The sequence below is a fragment of the Rhinoraja longicauda genome, chromosome 30 (genome assembly GCF_053455715.1).
Source record: "Rhinoraja longicauda isolate Sanriku21f chromosome 30, sRhiLon1.1, whole genome shotgun sequence".
In the NCBI taxonomy this organism is placed as follows: domain Eukaryota; kingdom Metazoa; phylum Chordata; class Chondrichthyes; order Rajiformes; family Arhynchobatidae; genus Rhinoraja; species Rhinoraja longicauda.
The window spans coordinates 15,564,026-15,581,491 of NC_135982.1; the positions used below are offsets into that span (position 1 = coordinate 15,564,026).

Here is a 17,466-nt window from a genome sequence, read left to right on the forward strand (position 1 = left end):
CTGTGGCAGAGAATTCCACAGATTCACAACTCTCTGGATGAAAAAGTTTTTCCTCACCTCAGTCCTAAATGGCCTACCCCTTATTCTTAAACTGTGACCCCTAGTTCTGGACTCCCCCAATATCGGGAACATTTTTCCTGCATCTAGCCAGTCCAATCCTTTAAGAATTTTATATGTTTCTACATAAGATCCCCTCCCATCCTTCTAATTTCCAGTGACTGCAAGCCCAGTCGACCCATTCTTTCATCTTCCGTCCTCAATAGAACCACAGAATTATAAAATGATTCCTTTGCCGAAGGAGATCATTCAACCCTTTGAGTCTACGTTTGTGTTTCTCTCCTGTTGAGTGCCAGCACTCAGCCTTTTAGGGTTCTATCCATCAAACAAAACGAGGGATGCCCCAGTCTTGCATTCTGCTGATTTTAATCTGTTGATCACCCTCAATGCCTGTTTAGTTTAGTTTAGAAACAGGCCCATCGACCCGCCGACCAGCGATGCCCACACACTAACACCATCCTACACACTGGGGTCAGTTTACAATTTTTACCAAAGCCAATTAACCTGTACGTCTTTGGAGTGTGGGAGGAAACCAGAGTACCTGGAGAAAACCAACGCGGTCAGGGGGAGAACGTACAAACTCTGTACAAGGCGGAACCTATAGTCAGGATCGAACCCGGGTCTCTGGTGCTGCAAGGCAGCAACTCTACCGCAGCGACACTGTGCCACCCCCTCTCGTGGTCTCTCTCACAAGTAGCCTCATTAAGGAGAGAAAGCAAATGGGGAAACTGCTCTGGTCCTGCCCTTTCCAATTGGAAGATCAGGAAAGTTCTCAGTTGCGGCCAGTCCATTCTTGAGGCAGAACCCCTCCACTGACATCTGACCCAATTTCTGGTGAAGGTTTACGACTTGACCCAAATCTAGAATACTTTGCTTGAGATCCATCATCCTCCACACAGGAAGCAGTCATGCACTTAATTTGAAATAAATTGGCATCTTTTCTTTCCGTGAAATAACGTTTGTTATTGACGCACGGAAAATCAGTTATTAATGAGATTCTATTGATGTGCTTTCGTTGACTGTAATCTCGTCACGAGTTCATTTCCTGGGAACTGTTCCCTTCATTTAATTCACAAGAACTGATCAAAGTTATGTACTCGGACCAACATATCCACATGATTCAAAACCAAAGGGTCTGGCTTGAATGCATAATGGGTCAATTTGTCAAAGTACAAATGAAATACGTCATCTAAAGTGGGATTAAGATGGGGTCCTTTTGATTGGGTGATATATCCAGTGTGGGAGATTGCAAACTTGTTCGTTATTTGTGAATAAAGTGCAGAGTGTTGTTCTTGTGAAATGAATGAATGAATGAATGAATGAATGAATGAATGAATGAATGGCAAGGTTCCAGATCTAGGTCTGCACGTGAATGCCATAACATCATAGATTGCCGAGATTGGAGTTCCATTTAGCAGCAAACAGTCCATAGAGTGGCTGACGTGGCCACCCTAGTTTCGAGAGTTCACATTTTGATAATGATCGTCTAGTTTAGTTTTAGTTCAGAGAAACAGCGCGGAAACAAGCTCTTCGGCCCACCCAGACCGCGCCGACCTACGATCCCCGCACATTAACACTATCCTTAGACAAAGGGATTAAAAGTACCATTAGCAAATTTGCAGATGATACTAAGTTGGGGGGTAGTGTGAATTGTGAGGAAGATGCAATAAGGCTGCAGGGTGACTTGGACAGGTTGTGTGAGTGGGCGGATACATGGCAGATGCAGTTTAATGTAGGTAAGTGTGAGGTTATTCACTTTGGAAGTAAGAATAGAAAGGCAGATTATTATCTGAATGGTGTCAAGTTAGGAGGAGGGGGAGTTCAACGAGATCTGGGTGTCCTAGTGCATCAGTCAATGAAAGGAAGCATGCAGGTACAGCAGGCAGTGAAGAAAGCCAATGGAATGTTGGCCTTCGTAACAAGAGGAGTTGAGTATAGGAGCAAAGAGGTCCTTCTACAGTTGTACCGGGCCCTGGTGAGACCGCACCTGGAGTACTGTGTGCAGTTTTGGTCTCCAAATTTGAGGAAGGATATTCTTGCTATGGAGGGCGTGCAGCGTAGGTTCACTAGGTTAATTCCCGGAATGGCGGGGCTGTCGTATGTTGAAAGGCTGGAGCGATTGGGCTTGTATACACTGGAATTTAGAAGGATGAGGGGGGATCTTATTGAAACATATAAGATAATTAGGGGATTGGACACATTAGAGGCAGATAACATGTTCCCAATGTTGGGGGAGTCCAGAACAAGGGGCCACAGTTTAAGAATAAGGGGTAGGCCATTTAGAACGGAGATGAGGAAGAACTTTTTCAGTCAGAGGGTGGTGAAGGTGTGGAATTCTCTGCCTCAGAAGGCAGTGGAGGCCAGTTCGTTGGATGCTTTCAAGAGAGAGCTGGATAGAGCTCTTAAGGATAGCGGAGTGAGGGGGTATGGGGAGAAGGCAGGAACGGGGTACTGATTGAGAGTGATCAGCCATGATCGCATTGAATGGCGGTGCTGGCTCGAAGGGCTGAATGGCCTACTCCTGCACCTATTGTCTATTGTCTATTGTCTATTGTCCTACACACAACAGGGGCAATTTACAATTATGCCAAGCCAATTAACCTACAAACCTGTACGTCTTTGGAGTGTGGGAGGAAACTGGAGATCCCGGAGAAAACTCACGGGGAGAACGTACAAACTCCACACAGACAGCACCCGTAATCAGGATCGAACGCGGGTCACCTGAGCTGTAAGGCAGCAACTCTACCGTGCCACAGTGCCACAGTTCGCACTTATTAATGATGGAAGATAATTGGATTGGTGCGCAACGATGTGGAAATTTCCTCCTTATCGCTTTTTCATATGCGATCAAATTTGCTCACAGTATCATTCCCAATCTCAACCAGCTTCAGCAACCAAGTGCTGCAACCCATTCTCACCCATTAATCCAGACATCTGGGCACGAGGCCAGGCTTTCATCTGGTAATAGGAGATGAAGCCAGAAAGAGATGGGAAAATGGACACACTTGGAACTGAAAATCCGAGAATCTTGAGGAAAACACAAAGTGCTGGAATAGCTCTGTAGGTCAGGCAGAACCTACGGATGGAATGAGCAGTCTTAGGTAGAGTCAGTGCCACAGCGGTTGAGTTGGAGCCTTACAGCACCAGAGACCCGGGTTCGATCCCAACTATGGGTGCTATCTATACGGAGTTTGTACGTTCTCCCTGTGACCACGTGGGTTTTCTCCGGGTGCTACGTTTTCCCCCCACACTCCAAAAACATTCAACTCTCCAAAACTCCAAGTAGGTTTATTGACTTTGGTAAAATTGTACATTTTCCCCAGTGTGTAGGATAGTGCTAGTGTAAGGCATAGACCTGGTGGACAGAAGGGCCAGTTTCCTCACTGTATCTCTAAAGGCTAAAGATCCAAAATGTCACCTGCCCATTCCCTCCAGAGATGCTGCCTTAACCTGCTGAGTTACTGCAGCTCTTTGTGTTTTACTGTAGAAAATGGACATGTGGTTTATGAGTATTCCCAACATCCTTGTCTTTTATTTTCTGTTTTATTCTGAATGATGTCTCACCACTGTCTGCAGGATAATTCATTGTCCAGTCTGATGCAAACCCTTGCTTTACTTTGCGGCAATCTCATTTACAGACAAACCAGTGATGATCGTTACAGACTACATGGAGAATGGGTCCTTGGATTCATTTTTGAGGGTAAGTTCATCACACTTTAAACACAGCAGGACATTAAATCAACTTGGTTAAAATCTGACAACACCAGAGAACCAGGTTCAATCCTGACTACGGGAGCTTCTCGGTACAGAGTTTGTACCTTCTCACCCTGACCTGCGTGGGTTTTCTCCAGAGATCTTCAGTTTTCTCCCACACTCCAAAGACATAGACATTTCACTGCACATTTATGTGTATATGACAAATAAACTTGACTATTGACTATTTGTAGTTTAATTGGCTTGGTATAAATGTAAAATTGTCCCTAGAGTATGTAGGGTAGTGTTAGTCAAGTCAAGTCAAGTCAAGTCAATTTATTTGTATAGCACATTTAAAAACAACCCACGTTGACCAAAGTGCTGCACATCTGACTAGGAAAAAAAAAGAAACATACAGTGGCAGGCAGCCAAACACAACGGCGCGGCCATCTTGAACAAAATGTTAATTCAATCACCCACAGTCCAACAATAAAAGCACTAAACAGGCACCCAAATTACCCAACCCCAAAAACCCCCCAAAACACAGTCCAACAATAGAAGCATTAAATAGGCATTCAAATCACACACCCCAAAACCCCCAAAAACACAGTCCAACAATAAAAGCATCAAACATCAAACATCAAACATAAAAGCATCAAACCACCCAACCCCAAAAACACACAAAAAAGAAACATCCATCAAAGAAACATCCATCACAGTGAGTCTCCTCCAGTCCTCTCCTCACTGTGATGGAAGGCCACAATGTCTTTCCCTTCTCCCGCTGTGCCTCGCAGGGATCGCTGGTCGGTGCGGACCCGATGGGCCGAAGGGCCTGATTCCACGACGTATCTCTAAACTAGACCTTAGAAAATATAAATTCCAGGCACTTGTTTGCATTGATTACTCTGCTGAATATTTGAGTTAGATAGCTTCAGAGATTCCTGCTCTTTGGAGCTAAATTAAAAGTAAGGATAATATTCGAAATGAGTGGAAAATCAATTTCCTGACTGATTCAATTATTTTTCAGATTTCTTTCCTCCCTATAAATAAGTTTACTTCTTCACTGAGTTTATTCAATGAAGCACTCAAGTGAAGTAGGGCTATATTTCATAGCGGTCATGCTTAAATCTATTGTTCTAAATTAGATTTTACAAACACTGCCATTTATAATGTGACTGTGGATCAGGAGTTATGCGCACAGTTCAGAGTGTGACTCAAATTTTATTTTAAAACTAAATCCATCTATTACCAGCCAAAGGATCCAACCCTGGAAATAAAGCCAAATAACATTATCTTTCTGCCCACTCACACTAAAAGTGAAATGAAAACGTCAGTGGAAGGGAAAGCAAAACCAAGACATCCTGCGGAAATGTTATATTCAGTGGTAATAAGAAAATGTTATTAAAATATGATTTATATATTTTGCTGTGCTTTCATCCAACACCTCATAAATACACAATAGCAATACACCTTGAAATTGCAATGGTATTTTCATTTCATTCATACAGAATTTAATTATAAGGAAAATGTTGTTCTTTGTGTGACTGATTGCTATGTGTTTATTCCCACTTTGCTGTGTTCTTCCCTCAGTGAACTCCTGTGACTGTACATCTGCCTCCAGTGAAAGAACCAGGGTGGTCTCTTTAGACTTTAGAGATAGAGAGCCTGCAAACAGGCCCTTCGGCCCACTGATTGCGGGCCGACCAGCGATCGCCCTCTAGTCTAGCACAATCCTACGCACTGGGGACATTTGACAGAAGCCAATTAAACTCAAACCAAAATGACTTTGGAGTGTGTGAGGAAACCGGAGCACCCGGAGGAAACCCACGCAGTCACAGAGAGAATGTGCAAACTCCGTACAGACAGTGCCCGTAGTCAGGATCAAAATCAGATCTGTGGCGCTGTAAGGTGGCAACTCTACCGCTGCGCCACCGGCTCTCATCGCTGCTGCAATCTTGTGGATAGACCAGGGCTAGTTGGATCTGAGCTGAACTGATGGCAAACCCAAACCAATGAACCTCAGAGCTTCAGAGCAGGGAAGAAGGATATTCTTGCTATTGAGGGCGTGCAGCGTAGGTTTACTAGGTTAATTCCCGGAATGGCGGGACTGTCATATGTTGAAAGACTGGAGCGACTAGGCTTGTATACATTGGAATTTAGAAGGATGAGAGGAGATCTTATCGAAACGTATAAGGTTATTAAGGGGTTGGACACGTTAGAGGCAGGAAACATGTTCCCAATGTTGGGGGAGTCCAGAACCAAGGGCCACAGTTTAAGAATAAGGGGTAGGACATTTAGAACTGAGATGAGGAAAAACTTTTTCAGTCAGAGAGTTGTGAATCTGTGGAATTCTCTGCCTCAGAAGGCAGTGGAGGCCAATTCTCTGAATGCATTCAAGAGAGAGCTAGATAGAGCTCTTAAGGTTAGCGGAGTCAGGGGGTATGGGGAGAAGGCAGGAACGGGGTACTGATTGAGAATGATCAGCCATGATCACATTGAATGGCGCTGCTGGCTCGAAGGGCCAAATGGCCTCCTCCTGCACCTATTGTCTATTGTCTATTGTCTATTGAAACACTTCTCAAGATGAAAATATCAAAGACTAACGAACTTAGGTTTAAGATGAGTGGAGCCAAGTTTAAAGGAAATGTGCGGGCAAGTGTTTTACACAGAAGGTGTGGGTGCCTGGAACACACTGCCAGGGGTGGTGGTGGTGGAGGCAGATCCAATATTACAGGCAGATACAATGGCATTTAAGAGGCTCTTGGATAGGCACATGGATATGGTGAGAATGGGGGAGGATGGTTCATGTGTAGTCGGATGGGATTAGTTTATCTTGGCTTTATGTTTGGCACAGACATTATGTGATGAAGGATCTGTTCCTAAGCTGTGCTTTTTACTGTTCTACGTTCTACAATCTTAATCGAAACTGGAGCTTACAGCCCTGTTGGTGTCCTTCAACCTCTGCTCAGCAACTATACCAACCATTAGATACCATCAATTGTTGTTTGGGCCTTTAACTATGGACCAGACTGTGTCATTATTTATTCTTCTGGCAGTTCTTTTGGGGCAGTCCAGTGGCACAGCTGGTAGAGCTATTGCCTCACAGCGGAGACCCAGGTTTGATCCTCACCTTCAGTGCGGAGTTTGCATTATCCCTCTGTGGCCATGTGGGTTTGCTACGGGAGCTCTGGTTTCCCCCCACAGTCCAAAATTATGTCGGTCGATAGGTTAATCAGCTCCTGAAAATTGGCTTGATTGTGCATGTGGGTGATAGACTCTAGAGGCGTTGGATGGCATGAGGTGCACCACGGTTTCAGGGAAAATTCCTTGTACATCAAAAGGAAACATGGAGCGTCCAGATACCATTTAAGTCTTATTACGGTTTCTGCATCTCCTACCTTTTGAAACAGTGAATTCCGGGCTCTCGCTATCCTGTGGGTAAAAGACGATCTTTCCTCCTCCCCCCTCTATTCCTTCTATCAATTACTTTAAATATCTGCTCGCTTATTTTTTCCAATCACACCTTTCCTTCTCATGCGGTGACCAGAAATGTGTGTGGTGCTCAAACAGTGGCCTAACAAGTCTGGTGTACAACATGTAACCTTTGCTTGTAATGGGAAATATTGATTATCTACTTTAACGGACTGTTGACCTGTTCCACTGAGTTGCTCGAGCTGGGATACTGCCTGAACTGTTGAATTACTCCAACAGATTGTGTTGGGGTTTTTTTTTTTGACCTGTTACGCTGCTTACAAGGATCTGTGCAAATGCTCTCCAAAGTCCCTGTGTTTCGTGATACCCCCCTAAATAACATGTAATTTACTACATATCCACTTGAAGTATCTTTCACACTTCTCGAATTAAATTCCATTTGCCACTTACACAATCCATGGCAAACAGGCTGTGTTTCAGGACATGTATCTCACACATCTGCTGGTGAAAACTGTAAACTAGTGGTGTTGTCCCAGTTTAGATTAGATTCCGCATTGCACCTTTTTTTAAAAAAGTTGCAGAAGCGTTTTGGTGACTTCTAAAAAAACAGAAACGGCGCCAGTTTTAATGGAACCGAGGAATAAAAATCGCAACTTCAAATAATTCAACAGTATCATGGGCTGAAATTGAAAGAGCAACACCTTACAAAATGAGCAGGGACAGAGGAAGCTGCAAATTAATGTTCAGATCTTCTTGTCAAGGGTTGACCTCCTGCCATCATAGAGCTATACCACATGAAAGCAGGCCCTTTGGCACACCAGGTCCACACCAACTGTTGGCATTCTGGGCTAGGCCCATTTGCCTGTATTTGACTCAGAGCCCTCTAATCCCATCCAATCCTTATATGTCTTTTAAATGTCGTAATTGTATCCGCTTCTATAGCTTTCTCTGACAGCTCATTCCAAATATGGACTACTGAGGTCCCTCTTAAATCTTTCCCCTCTCATCTTAAGCCTATGCTCTCTTGTTTAGAATCCTCTACCCTGGAAAAAAGGACTGTGAGTGTTCGCTTTATCCATGGCCCTCATAAACTTGTATACTTCAGCTTCCCATGCTCCAAAGCAACACATCCCAGCTTATCCAATCTCTCCCTCGACCTCAAGCGCGTAAGCCCCAGTAACATCTCGATAAATCTCCTGCACATTTCCAACCTAATGGCATCTAAATACTAAAACTCTTGTTTGTTTGTTTGTTTGTTTGTTCCTGAACTACAGCCAAAACGGTACACGATAGCTCGACAGTTTTAGGCCCACCTTACTCACCGTCGTCCCTTTGGTGCTAATGGAAGAGGTTTCATTGAAATCGGTGTTATATTTTTAAAGTTATTCACATTTTAAAGTTTAAATCTATCTCCCAGGGAGGGAGGGGGGGAGGGAGGGAGGAGGGAGGATGAGGAAAAAGGAGGCACTTGTCTAATTTAAGCAGTCCAGATTAACTGATAGTCGTTTCCCAGGGAGACCAACACCGTTACCTGAGTCGAGGTTCTTTCTGGTGGTACCAAATATTTTCCATTTGATTCTTTTCAATGAAATGGAGCTCTCGGTTATGAAGAGGGATGTTGAAGTGCAGCGGGGAGTGACAGGTTTCTCCTTTGTTCCTCCAGAGACACGACGGACAGTTCACGGTGATCCAGCTGGTGGGAATGCTGCGCGGCATTGCTGCGGGAATGAAGTACCTGTCGGACTTGGGCTACATCCACCGGGATCTCGCGGCGCGAAACATCTTGGTGAACAGCAACCTGGTGTGCAAAGTGTCGGACTTCGGCCTATCCCGAATTTTGGAAGACGACCCGGACGCAGCTTACACCACCACTGTACGGTTTGGGATTTTAAACAGGGTTTCAATATCTCGGGGATAAAGTAGCGGGAACGATGTTGTCAGTGGCCACAGTGAAGGGAACGAGTGACACACCAGTGAATATGGGACCATTGAAGCACTGCGGGCGGGAACAGTGCAGTGGGAATGGGGAGAATGGAATAGCTGAAGGCAGATAGGGTGCAGGAAGGAACTGCAGATGCTGGTTTATACCGAAGGTAGACCCAGAGGGTTGGAGTCACTCGGGCAGCATCTCTGTAGAAAAAGGATGGGTGACGATTCGAGTTGGCAGGGCTTGAGCCTAAATCGATGCCCTCTAGTTTTAAACAGGTTTCCTTTGACACTTGGACAGGTATATGGACAGGAAATGTTTAGAGGGATATGGACCAAATGCAGCCAAATGGGAACTAACTTAGATGGGGCATTTTGGTCAGCATGGACAAGTTGGACTCTTTCTGTTTCTGTGCTGTGTGATTCTATCTATTCTATCCATGCCCCTCGTAAATCAGGAGCATTCCCGAGAAAACAAACAGGCTATCCAGTTGTTCCCACATTTATGAATGATCCAGATTTCCTCTCCGGTCCGCCCACACTTATCTCCATTGATTCTTTGCATAAACCAACACAGTGGCCATGAAACAACATCAAATTAGTGCCAAGGGACGAGGAAAGCAAATATATTTTGAACATAATTGAAAATAAAGAGACAAATTACAAAGCTAATAGTTTCCTTTTTGCCATTGCTCATCCAGAGGTCCTTTCATGGAGCAATTAAATTGCAGAATTCTGCGGCATTATTCAACAGATTTGTCCCAAGGCATTGATAAAGTAATCTCCACTTTGGAAGCATAAAAACTGAAGCAAAACTAGTTCCAAAGCTTACTAAAACAGCAAAGGTTTATGTATGGAGCCAGTCACGTTAATAGACATAGGGTTCAAAAAGAGATTGCATTTTGCAGATATATTTCTGCTTTGTACTGAAGGGCGCACTCAGTTTGGTTACAGCAGCAAAGGCAACAAAGGTATTTCCAGATTTTCCCACAACAGAGAAGGAGGCCATTAAGCCCTGAAACATTATGCCAGCTTCTCAGAGCATTCCCATCAATCCCATGTATTTACTTGTAACCCATTGAGGTGGTGCAGAGGCAGAGTTGCTGCCTTACAGCACCAGAGACCCCGGGTTCAATCCTGACATTACACAGCTCTGGACACTCTGCACAGCTTTCCCAATGCATCAAATTCCGGATGACGGACACAAAGGAAATCCACAAAGTCGTTTGCCTTTGTCTTGTCGACGGTAGATGTTAAATCTGTCATTGGATGTGGAATCTGTGCTGGCTTTTATTTTTGGCACAGTGATCAAGAGTTCTGCGCAACGGTCAGCAGGAGAGGGATGGGGGCGGAGCGGCCATGTGAGAGGGTGAGCTGGGGTGAATCAGGGTTGAGGCTCATCAATCACTCACCACAATCATTGCCCCCCCACCCTGCTTCCCACCCAGAGTGGAGCCTCAGCAATCCCAAACACCCCTGAAGGGCAGATTGCTGAAAGTGCCGGAAGTCCCTTTGAATGTCAGTGCCTAAGCCAAGCTGCAAAAAGATGTGCGTCCAGTGCTCATTGTGTACGTCGATGGAACTAGGTATCACACACGAAAGGGTGTTTAGTTTAGTTTAGAGATACAGTGCGGAAATAGGCCCTTCGGCCCACCGAGTCCGCACCGACCAGCGATCCCCGCACATTAACACTACCTTGCACACAGTAGGTACATTTTACAATTATACCAAGCCAATTAACCTACAAACCAGCTATTACTGTGTATCTTAGAAAGTGAATGATACATTGACTGTGTTGGACTAATGTCGCACACTGCAGAACAAGGAAGCCGCATAAATGGGAAGATAGACACAAAATGCTGGAGTAACTCAGCGGGACAGGCAGCATCTCTGGAGAGAAGGAATGGGTGACGCTCTCGACCCGAAACGTCACCCATTCCTTCTCTCCAGAGATGCCGCCTGCCCCGCTGAGTTACTGCAGCATTATGTGTCTACCTTTGATTTAAACCAGCATCTGCGGTTCTTTCCTACACAACCTACAAAGCTGTACGTGTTTGGAGTGTGGGAGGAAACCGAAGATCTCGGAGAAAACCCATGCTGGTCTCGGAGAGAACGTACAATCGCCGGACAGACAGCACCCGTAGTCAGGATCGAACCCGGATCTCTGGCGCTGCAAGTGCGACAAGGCAGCAACTCTACCGCTGAGCCACCGTGCTTTAAGCCACTCTGTGACATTGTATGGAGGTTCTCCAGCAGGTTTCCCAATGACCAACTGTTTTGCAGTTGGCTGCTGCGTTGCAAATCTCCTCCATCTGCTGCAGCGGCACTCAGGTGCAACAATGCATCTGGCTAGCTGGCCGCTCTGCAGCCTCCCCTCCATCTGTCCAGGGAGGCAGTGTGCTGTGCCTCACACGTCTTCACAGCCAAGCCTCATCTGGAGATCTATATCCAGTCACCAGCTTTAAACATGCTGCACAATGCAGGCACAGACTGTCGGATTCCGACTCGGAAATTCAATTTCAGGAGCAGGAAGAAGCAAAACGAAAAACAAATGAATATTCCATAAAATTGTACAAGGCATTTATGAAACCTTTTAATTTGCCTATCCGTTGCTAGTTTTATTCGAAACGGAACATAGAACTCTTCGTGTCTCTGAGCTCTCCCACAAGATTTCTGCTGGTTTCTCAGCTGAAAACCACATATGGAGTCAAATGCAGCAGGGGCTGATTTTTCCCCCTCATTCTTAAGGGGAGATTGCTTTCTTTACTGCAAGCTGGAATCGAAAGAGATTGGGTTGAGATAGAGAAGATTGTGGTTAGTTTAGATGGGTTAGAAAACGGAAAGCCGTTCTCATTAATGAATAGTTCAGGTCGAGAGGATGCAGAATTAAAGTGAGGGGATAAATTGGCATGGGGGTGGGGATGGAGGGAGTGAAGAAAAAAACATTAATGAACATCCAGATTTATTGAAGATCTCCAGAAGATGGAGATCCAGAATTCACTATCCCTTGGTTGGTCGACACAAATTCTTTCAGAGCCTTTAAATATAGGAATTAGACAGGCAATGAAGGAAAATAATTTGCTGATCTGTGGGAAAACATAAGGCTTATGGAATGGATCCAGGATCTAATGCCCGAGTTTCCTGCCATGACTATACTTATGACTTAACCAGATTACTTTCCTTTATCCTATATCTCCTCATTTCGCCAGTGTTTCGAGATCTTCTGCCCTCGATCATAATTTATGTCATTGACAAATTCTACATCATCCACAAATTTCAGAACTGTGCTTATCCAAGTCATTTAAACATAAAGGGAGAAAATAAATTTATTTCTGGAACCGGTCATATTTAAATCTGTGAACAGGAATTACAAGGAATGTGTCGTTATACTGTTTGTAAGTTTGTAAGTGTTTCACTTTGCACGTGGCAAAGTACCATTGAACCTGATAGACTTTAGTCTTTGGAGATCGAGCATGTAAACAGGCCCTTTGGCCCACCGGGTCTGCGGCAACCAACGATCATCGCATACACACTAGGAACAATTTACACAATTTATCAAAGCCAATTAACCAACAAACCTGTACGTCTTTGGTGTGTGGGAGGAAACAGGAGCACCGGGAAAAAACCCATGCAGTCTCTGGGCTAAACTTCATACAGACAGCATCCTTAGTCAGGATCGAACCCGGGTCTCCAGCGCTCCACCGTTCCGCCACCGTGCCACCTAGAAGGGCAGTGCGTCAGAAATGTCAGGGAGAATGAGCAGATAGGTCTGAGGTAAAATGAGCAAAGTGTGCAGACAATAATCTTGGACTTGATGAAAATGTAATGTGTAGGGAGAAACTGCCGATGCTGGTTGAAACTCAAAGATAGGCACAAAAAGCTGGAGTAACTCAGCGGGACAGGCAGCATCTCCGGAGAGAAGGAATGGGTGATGGAAGGGTCACCCATTCCTTCTCTCCAGAGAAGCTGCCTGTCCCGCTGAGTTACTCCAGCTTTTTGTGATGAAAATAAATGAATGACTTTCCCCATTGGCGATTGTCTTTGCCCAGAGATATCATCAAAGTGCACAAATAAAGCTATTCAGAATAACATAATATGCGATCGTCAGGATGCATACATTGTTCCTGTAATTCTCTAGATTTCCACTCAAATGATCTGGGTTTTGATTCCGCCCATTTAGCAATGACATGGTTAAAATAATCCACCAAAGTACCTGTTAAAATGAGCAGGTTGGCATTGGTGATTATCACCATGTTCAAAAGGTTATTCAAGATTTGAGCTAAAGGCTGTCTACAGTGATTTAAACTGATTGCTTAATTGGTCCCCTGAAGGAAGTGTGGTGAAAGTGATATACCATTATGACTAGCAAAGAGGATTAAATAGCTGAAATCGCTTATTGGTTTTGGCATTGCCCGACATGGTAATTGATAGCTGAAAGCTCATATTTGAGGCCACTGCTTTATAGTGACAGAGTCAAGTTCTGTTTTTATTTCCTTGGATTGTGGTGACATTTTTAGCAGCGCTGAAGGGTTTGAATCCGAGGTTCTGTCTCTTTTGCCGATAAAATGGGAGTGACGGGGTTAATTGGGAGGAGAGCACAAGATGATGGAGAATCAGACGGGTTTTGCTTTCAGCATACTGGACTCGGCACATCTTTTCATTTCCATTGAAAAGCTAAATGCAGAGAAATCGCTCAAGTTGATATAAAACGATCCACTGCTCATCCTATATGAGACCATAAGACATGGGAGCAAAAGTAGGTCGTTCAGCCCATTGAATCATGGATCATGGCTAATCTATTTTATGCTTTCCCTTATAACTACGTCCTCTAGTATTGGACATTTCCACCCTGGAAGGAAGGTTCTGACTGTCTACCCTATCTATGCCTCTCATAACTTTATGTACTGCTATCAAAGGTATGGAGTAACTCAAAATGCTGGAGTAACTCAGCAGATCAGGCAGCATCTCAGGAGAGAAGGAACCCATTCCTTCTCTCCCAGATGCTGCCTGACCTGCTGAGTTACTGCAGCATTTTGTGATACCTTTGATTTGTACCAGCATCTGCAGTTATTTTCCTACTATACTTCTGTCAAGTTGGCTTTTTTCTCTGACTGGATAGCACGCAACTAAAGCTTTTCACTGTGCTGAGGTACTGGTGACAATAGACTCAACGAAACTAAAGTCTCCTCTCAGCCTCCACCATTCCAGAGGAATCAATCCAAGTCTAATCCATATCCAAGTCTGTGCTGGATCCCTCCCTTGCAACTGCCTGGTGGTGGGGGGTGCCAGACAATGACAGACCAAGACTTTGTCTCAACAAGATCAGTGGCGTTATATTTCTTACAGGTCCTGACGAGAGCAGATGAATCTGTGTCGGGTGGGTGAGTGAAGTTTGATGGGGTCTGGATTTGTTGCCAAGTCCCTCAGGATCACTCCCTCTCAAACACTCTGTCAGTACCATAGTGTCTGACCTGCCGCTGAGGGATTAGCGTACGAGTCTTGATTAAAGAGTTTAAAACCTTAGCCGAGAGGCATGGCTGGGCTGTGCTCAGGGATTTAAATGTGACTTTCTTTGTAGCGACATGATAAACAGGCACATATTGCAAGCACATATGTGCTCGTCCTTAAACGCGTTCATTGATTATTGAGGATCTGTGACCCAGGATAATATTCTGCGACTGTTACTGTGTCAGGCTGTTGTTCAATCTGTAGAACAGATCTTGCAATTTAGACAACAGCCCCCGGATATTTTTATGAGAAATTTGCAGGGTCAATTGGTCCTTTGTCATATCTGAAGCCATTGTCGAACTATTGCCAAGTGGTCCATCTGGCTTTATTCTTCGTGTTATCTTTCGCGGCGGAGCTTTGATAAAACTGAGCGACAGCTGAATGTTTCAAGGCGCAGAGCAGCCATGATCTAACTAAGTGAATGATGCAGTGTTGGTGGGGTGAGGCGGCAGATTGTGGTTCTGCCTCTGTATTTACATTGCACCTCCTGTTTCAGCATCAGTGTGCTTCACGAGTGGTCGATTGGCCTCATAAAGGAGAAACAAGGAAACCTGATCAGGAGCAGCACGGTGGCGCAGCGTTAGAGTTGCTGCTTTACTGCGCTAGAGACCCGGGTTCGATCCTGACTACGGGTGCTTGTCTGTGCAGGGTATGTATGTTCTCCCTGCGACCTGCGTGAGTTTTCTCCAGGATCTCCGTCTTTTTCCCACACTCCAAGGACGTACAGGTTTGGATGTTAATTGGCTTGGAATAATTGTAAATTGTCCCTAGTGTGTGTGGGATAGTGTTAGGGTGCGGGGATCGCTGGTCGGCGAGGACTCGGTGGGCTGAAGGGCCTGCTTCCACGCTGTATCTCTAAATTAAATTAAACTAAGAATGTTCGTGGCACTTAAAGGATCGAGTTATAACGATCCAAGCGTCTGCATTTTTGTTTTTTCGAGATACAGCAGGAAAACAGGCCCTTCAGTCCACCGAGTCCATGCTGACCATTGATCACCCTTTCACACTAGTTCCAAGTTATTGTGCTTTCTCATCCGCTTCCTACAAACGAGAGGCAATTTACAGAGGCCAATTAATCTGTAAACTCGCAAGTCTTTGGGATGGGGGAGGAAACTGGAGCATCGTGAAAACAGGAAAACAGGAAGAACGTGAAAACTCTACACAGACAGCAGCTGAAGTCAGGATCAAACCCAGGTCTCTGGTGTGTGATGCAGCAGGATTTACCTGCGGCACCACTGTGCCGCCCTCTTTATTTCTCTGACTTTCAAAAGTTAAAGATAATCTGGTTGATGATTAAAATAAAGAGGACATTTGATACAATACATCAGGGAGCACAATCTTTGATACAAGGATCAGGGAGCACAATCTTTGCACGCGGGCTGGGCCGTTCTTTGGTGATGTCTGAAGGCATCTCAGACTCTCAGTCACAAAAGGTTTTAGGAACTGCAACCACTTGCAGCACTCTGTCCCCCAATTCTTTTTTGGAATCCAATCCCTTCATCATCTCTGTTCTTGCTGCTTTCCTGGCCCAGCTGATGATGCAGCGTAATTAGCAAATTTGCAGATGATACTAAGCTGGGGGGTAGTGTGAATTGTGAGGAAGATGCAATAAGGCTGCAGGGTGACTTGGACAGGTTGTGTAAGTGGGCGGATACATGGCAGATGCAGTTTAATGTAGATAAGTGTGGGGTTATTCACTTTGGAAGTAAGAATAGAAAGGCAGATTATTATCTGAATGGTGTCAAGTTAGGAAGAGGGGATGTTCAACGAGATCTGGGTGTCCTAGTGCATCAATCACTGAAAGGAAGCATGCAGGTACAGCAGGCAGTGAAGAAAGCCAATGGAATGTTGGCCTTCATAACAAGAGGAGTTGAGTATAGGAGCAAAGAGGTCCTTCTGCAGTTGTACCGGGCCCTGGTGAGACCGCACCTGGAGTACTGTGTGCAGTTTTGGTCTCCAAATTTGAGGAAGGATATTCTTGCTATTGAGGGCGTGCAGCGTAGGTTCACTAGGTTAATTCCCGGAATGGCGGGACTGTCGTATGTTGAAAGGCTGGAGCAATTAGGCTTGTATACACTGGAATTTAGAAGGATGAGGGGGGATCTTATTTAAACATATAAGATAATGAGGGGATTGGACACATTAGAGGCAGGAAACATGTTCCCAATGTTGGGGGAGTCCAGAACAAGGGGCCACAGTTTAAGAATAAGGGGTAGGCCATTTAGAACGGAGATGAGGAAGAACTTTTTCAGTCAGAGAGTGGTGAAGGTGTGGAATTCTCTGCCTCAGAAGGCAGTGGAGGCCAGTTCGTTGGATGCTTTCAAGAGAGAGCTGGATAGAGCTCTTAAGGATAGCGGAGTGAGGGGGTATGGGGGGAAGGCAGGAAAGGGGTACTGATTGAGAGTGATCAGCCATGATCGCATTGAATGGCGGTGCTGGCTCGAAGGGCTGAATGGCCTACTCCTGCACCTATTGTCTATTGTAACACAGCACTGCAATGAAGATCATCTCACATCAACTGTGAGATTATTACCTAGCACTAGGAACGCCTCAGACTGTGCCTGGCGTTGTGAACAAGGCAGCCCTGGCCCTTGCCAGTGGCAAAACCGGCAAGGGGCACAGGAGGTGGTGTAAAGAAGGCCCACGGGTGGTCCGGCATTGAGGGGGTGCGCCTTCCCAAACTTTGCCCTGGAGACGTTGTGAAGCTGGAAAGGGTGCAGAGAGGATTTTGTGGATGCTGTTAGGCTGGAAAAGGTACAGAGAAGGTTCACAAAAATGTTGCCAGTACACAAGGGCCTGAGCTGCAGGGAGAGGGAGAGGGTGAGCAGGCTAGGACTCTATTCCTTGGAG

The 17,466-nt window shown here is 45.2% G+C and overlaps 1 protein-coding gene across 3 annotated transcripts in view; it reads left to right on the plus strand.

Moving 5' to 3' along the window:
- epha8 (eph receptor A8) overlaps positions 1-17,466 on the plus strand; it is a 331,222-nt gene that overhangs the window by 257,247 nt on the left and 56,509 nt on the right. For all 3 annotated transcript variants that reach the window (XM_078425132.1, XM_078425133.1, XM_078425134.1), the window contains exons 12-13: positions 3,696-3,757; positions 8,846-9,055. In XM_078425132.1, the coding sequence (XP_078281258.1) occupies positions 3,696-3,757; positions 8,846-9,055 (272 nt within the window). The remainder of the gene's footprint in view (positions 1-3,695; positions 3,758-8,845; positions 9,056-17,466) is intronic.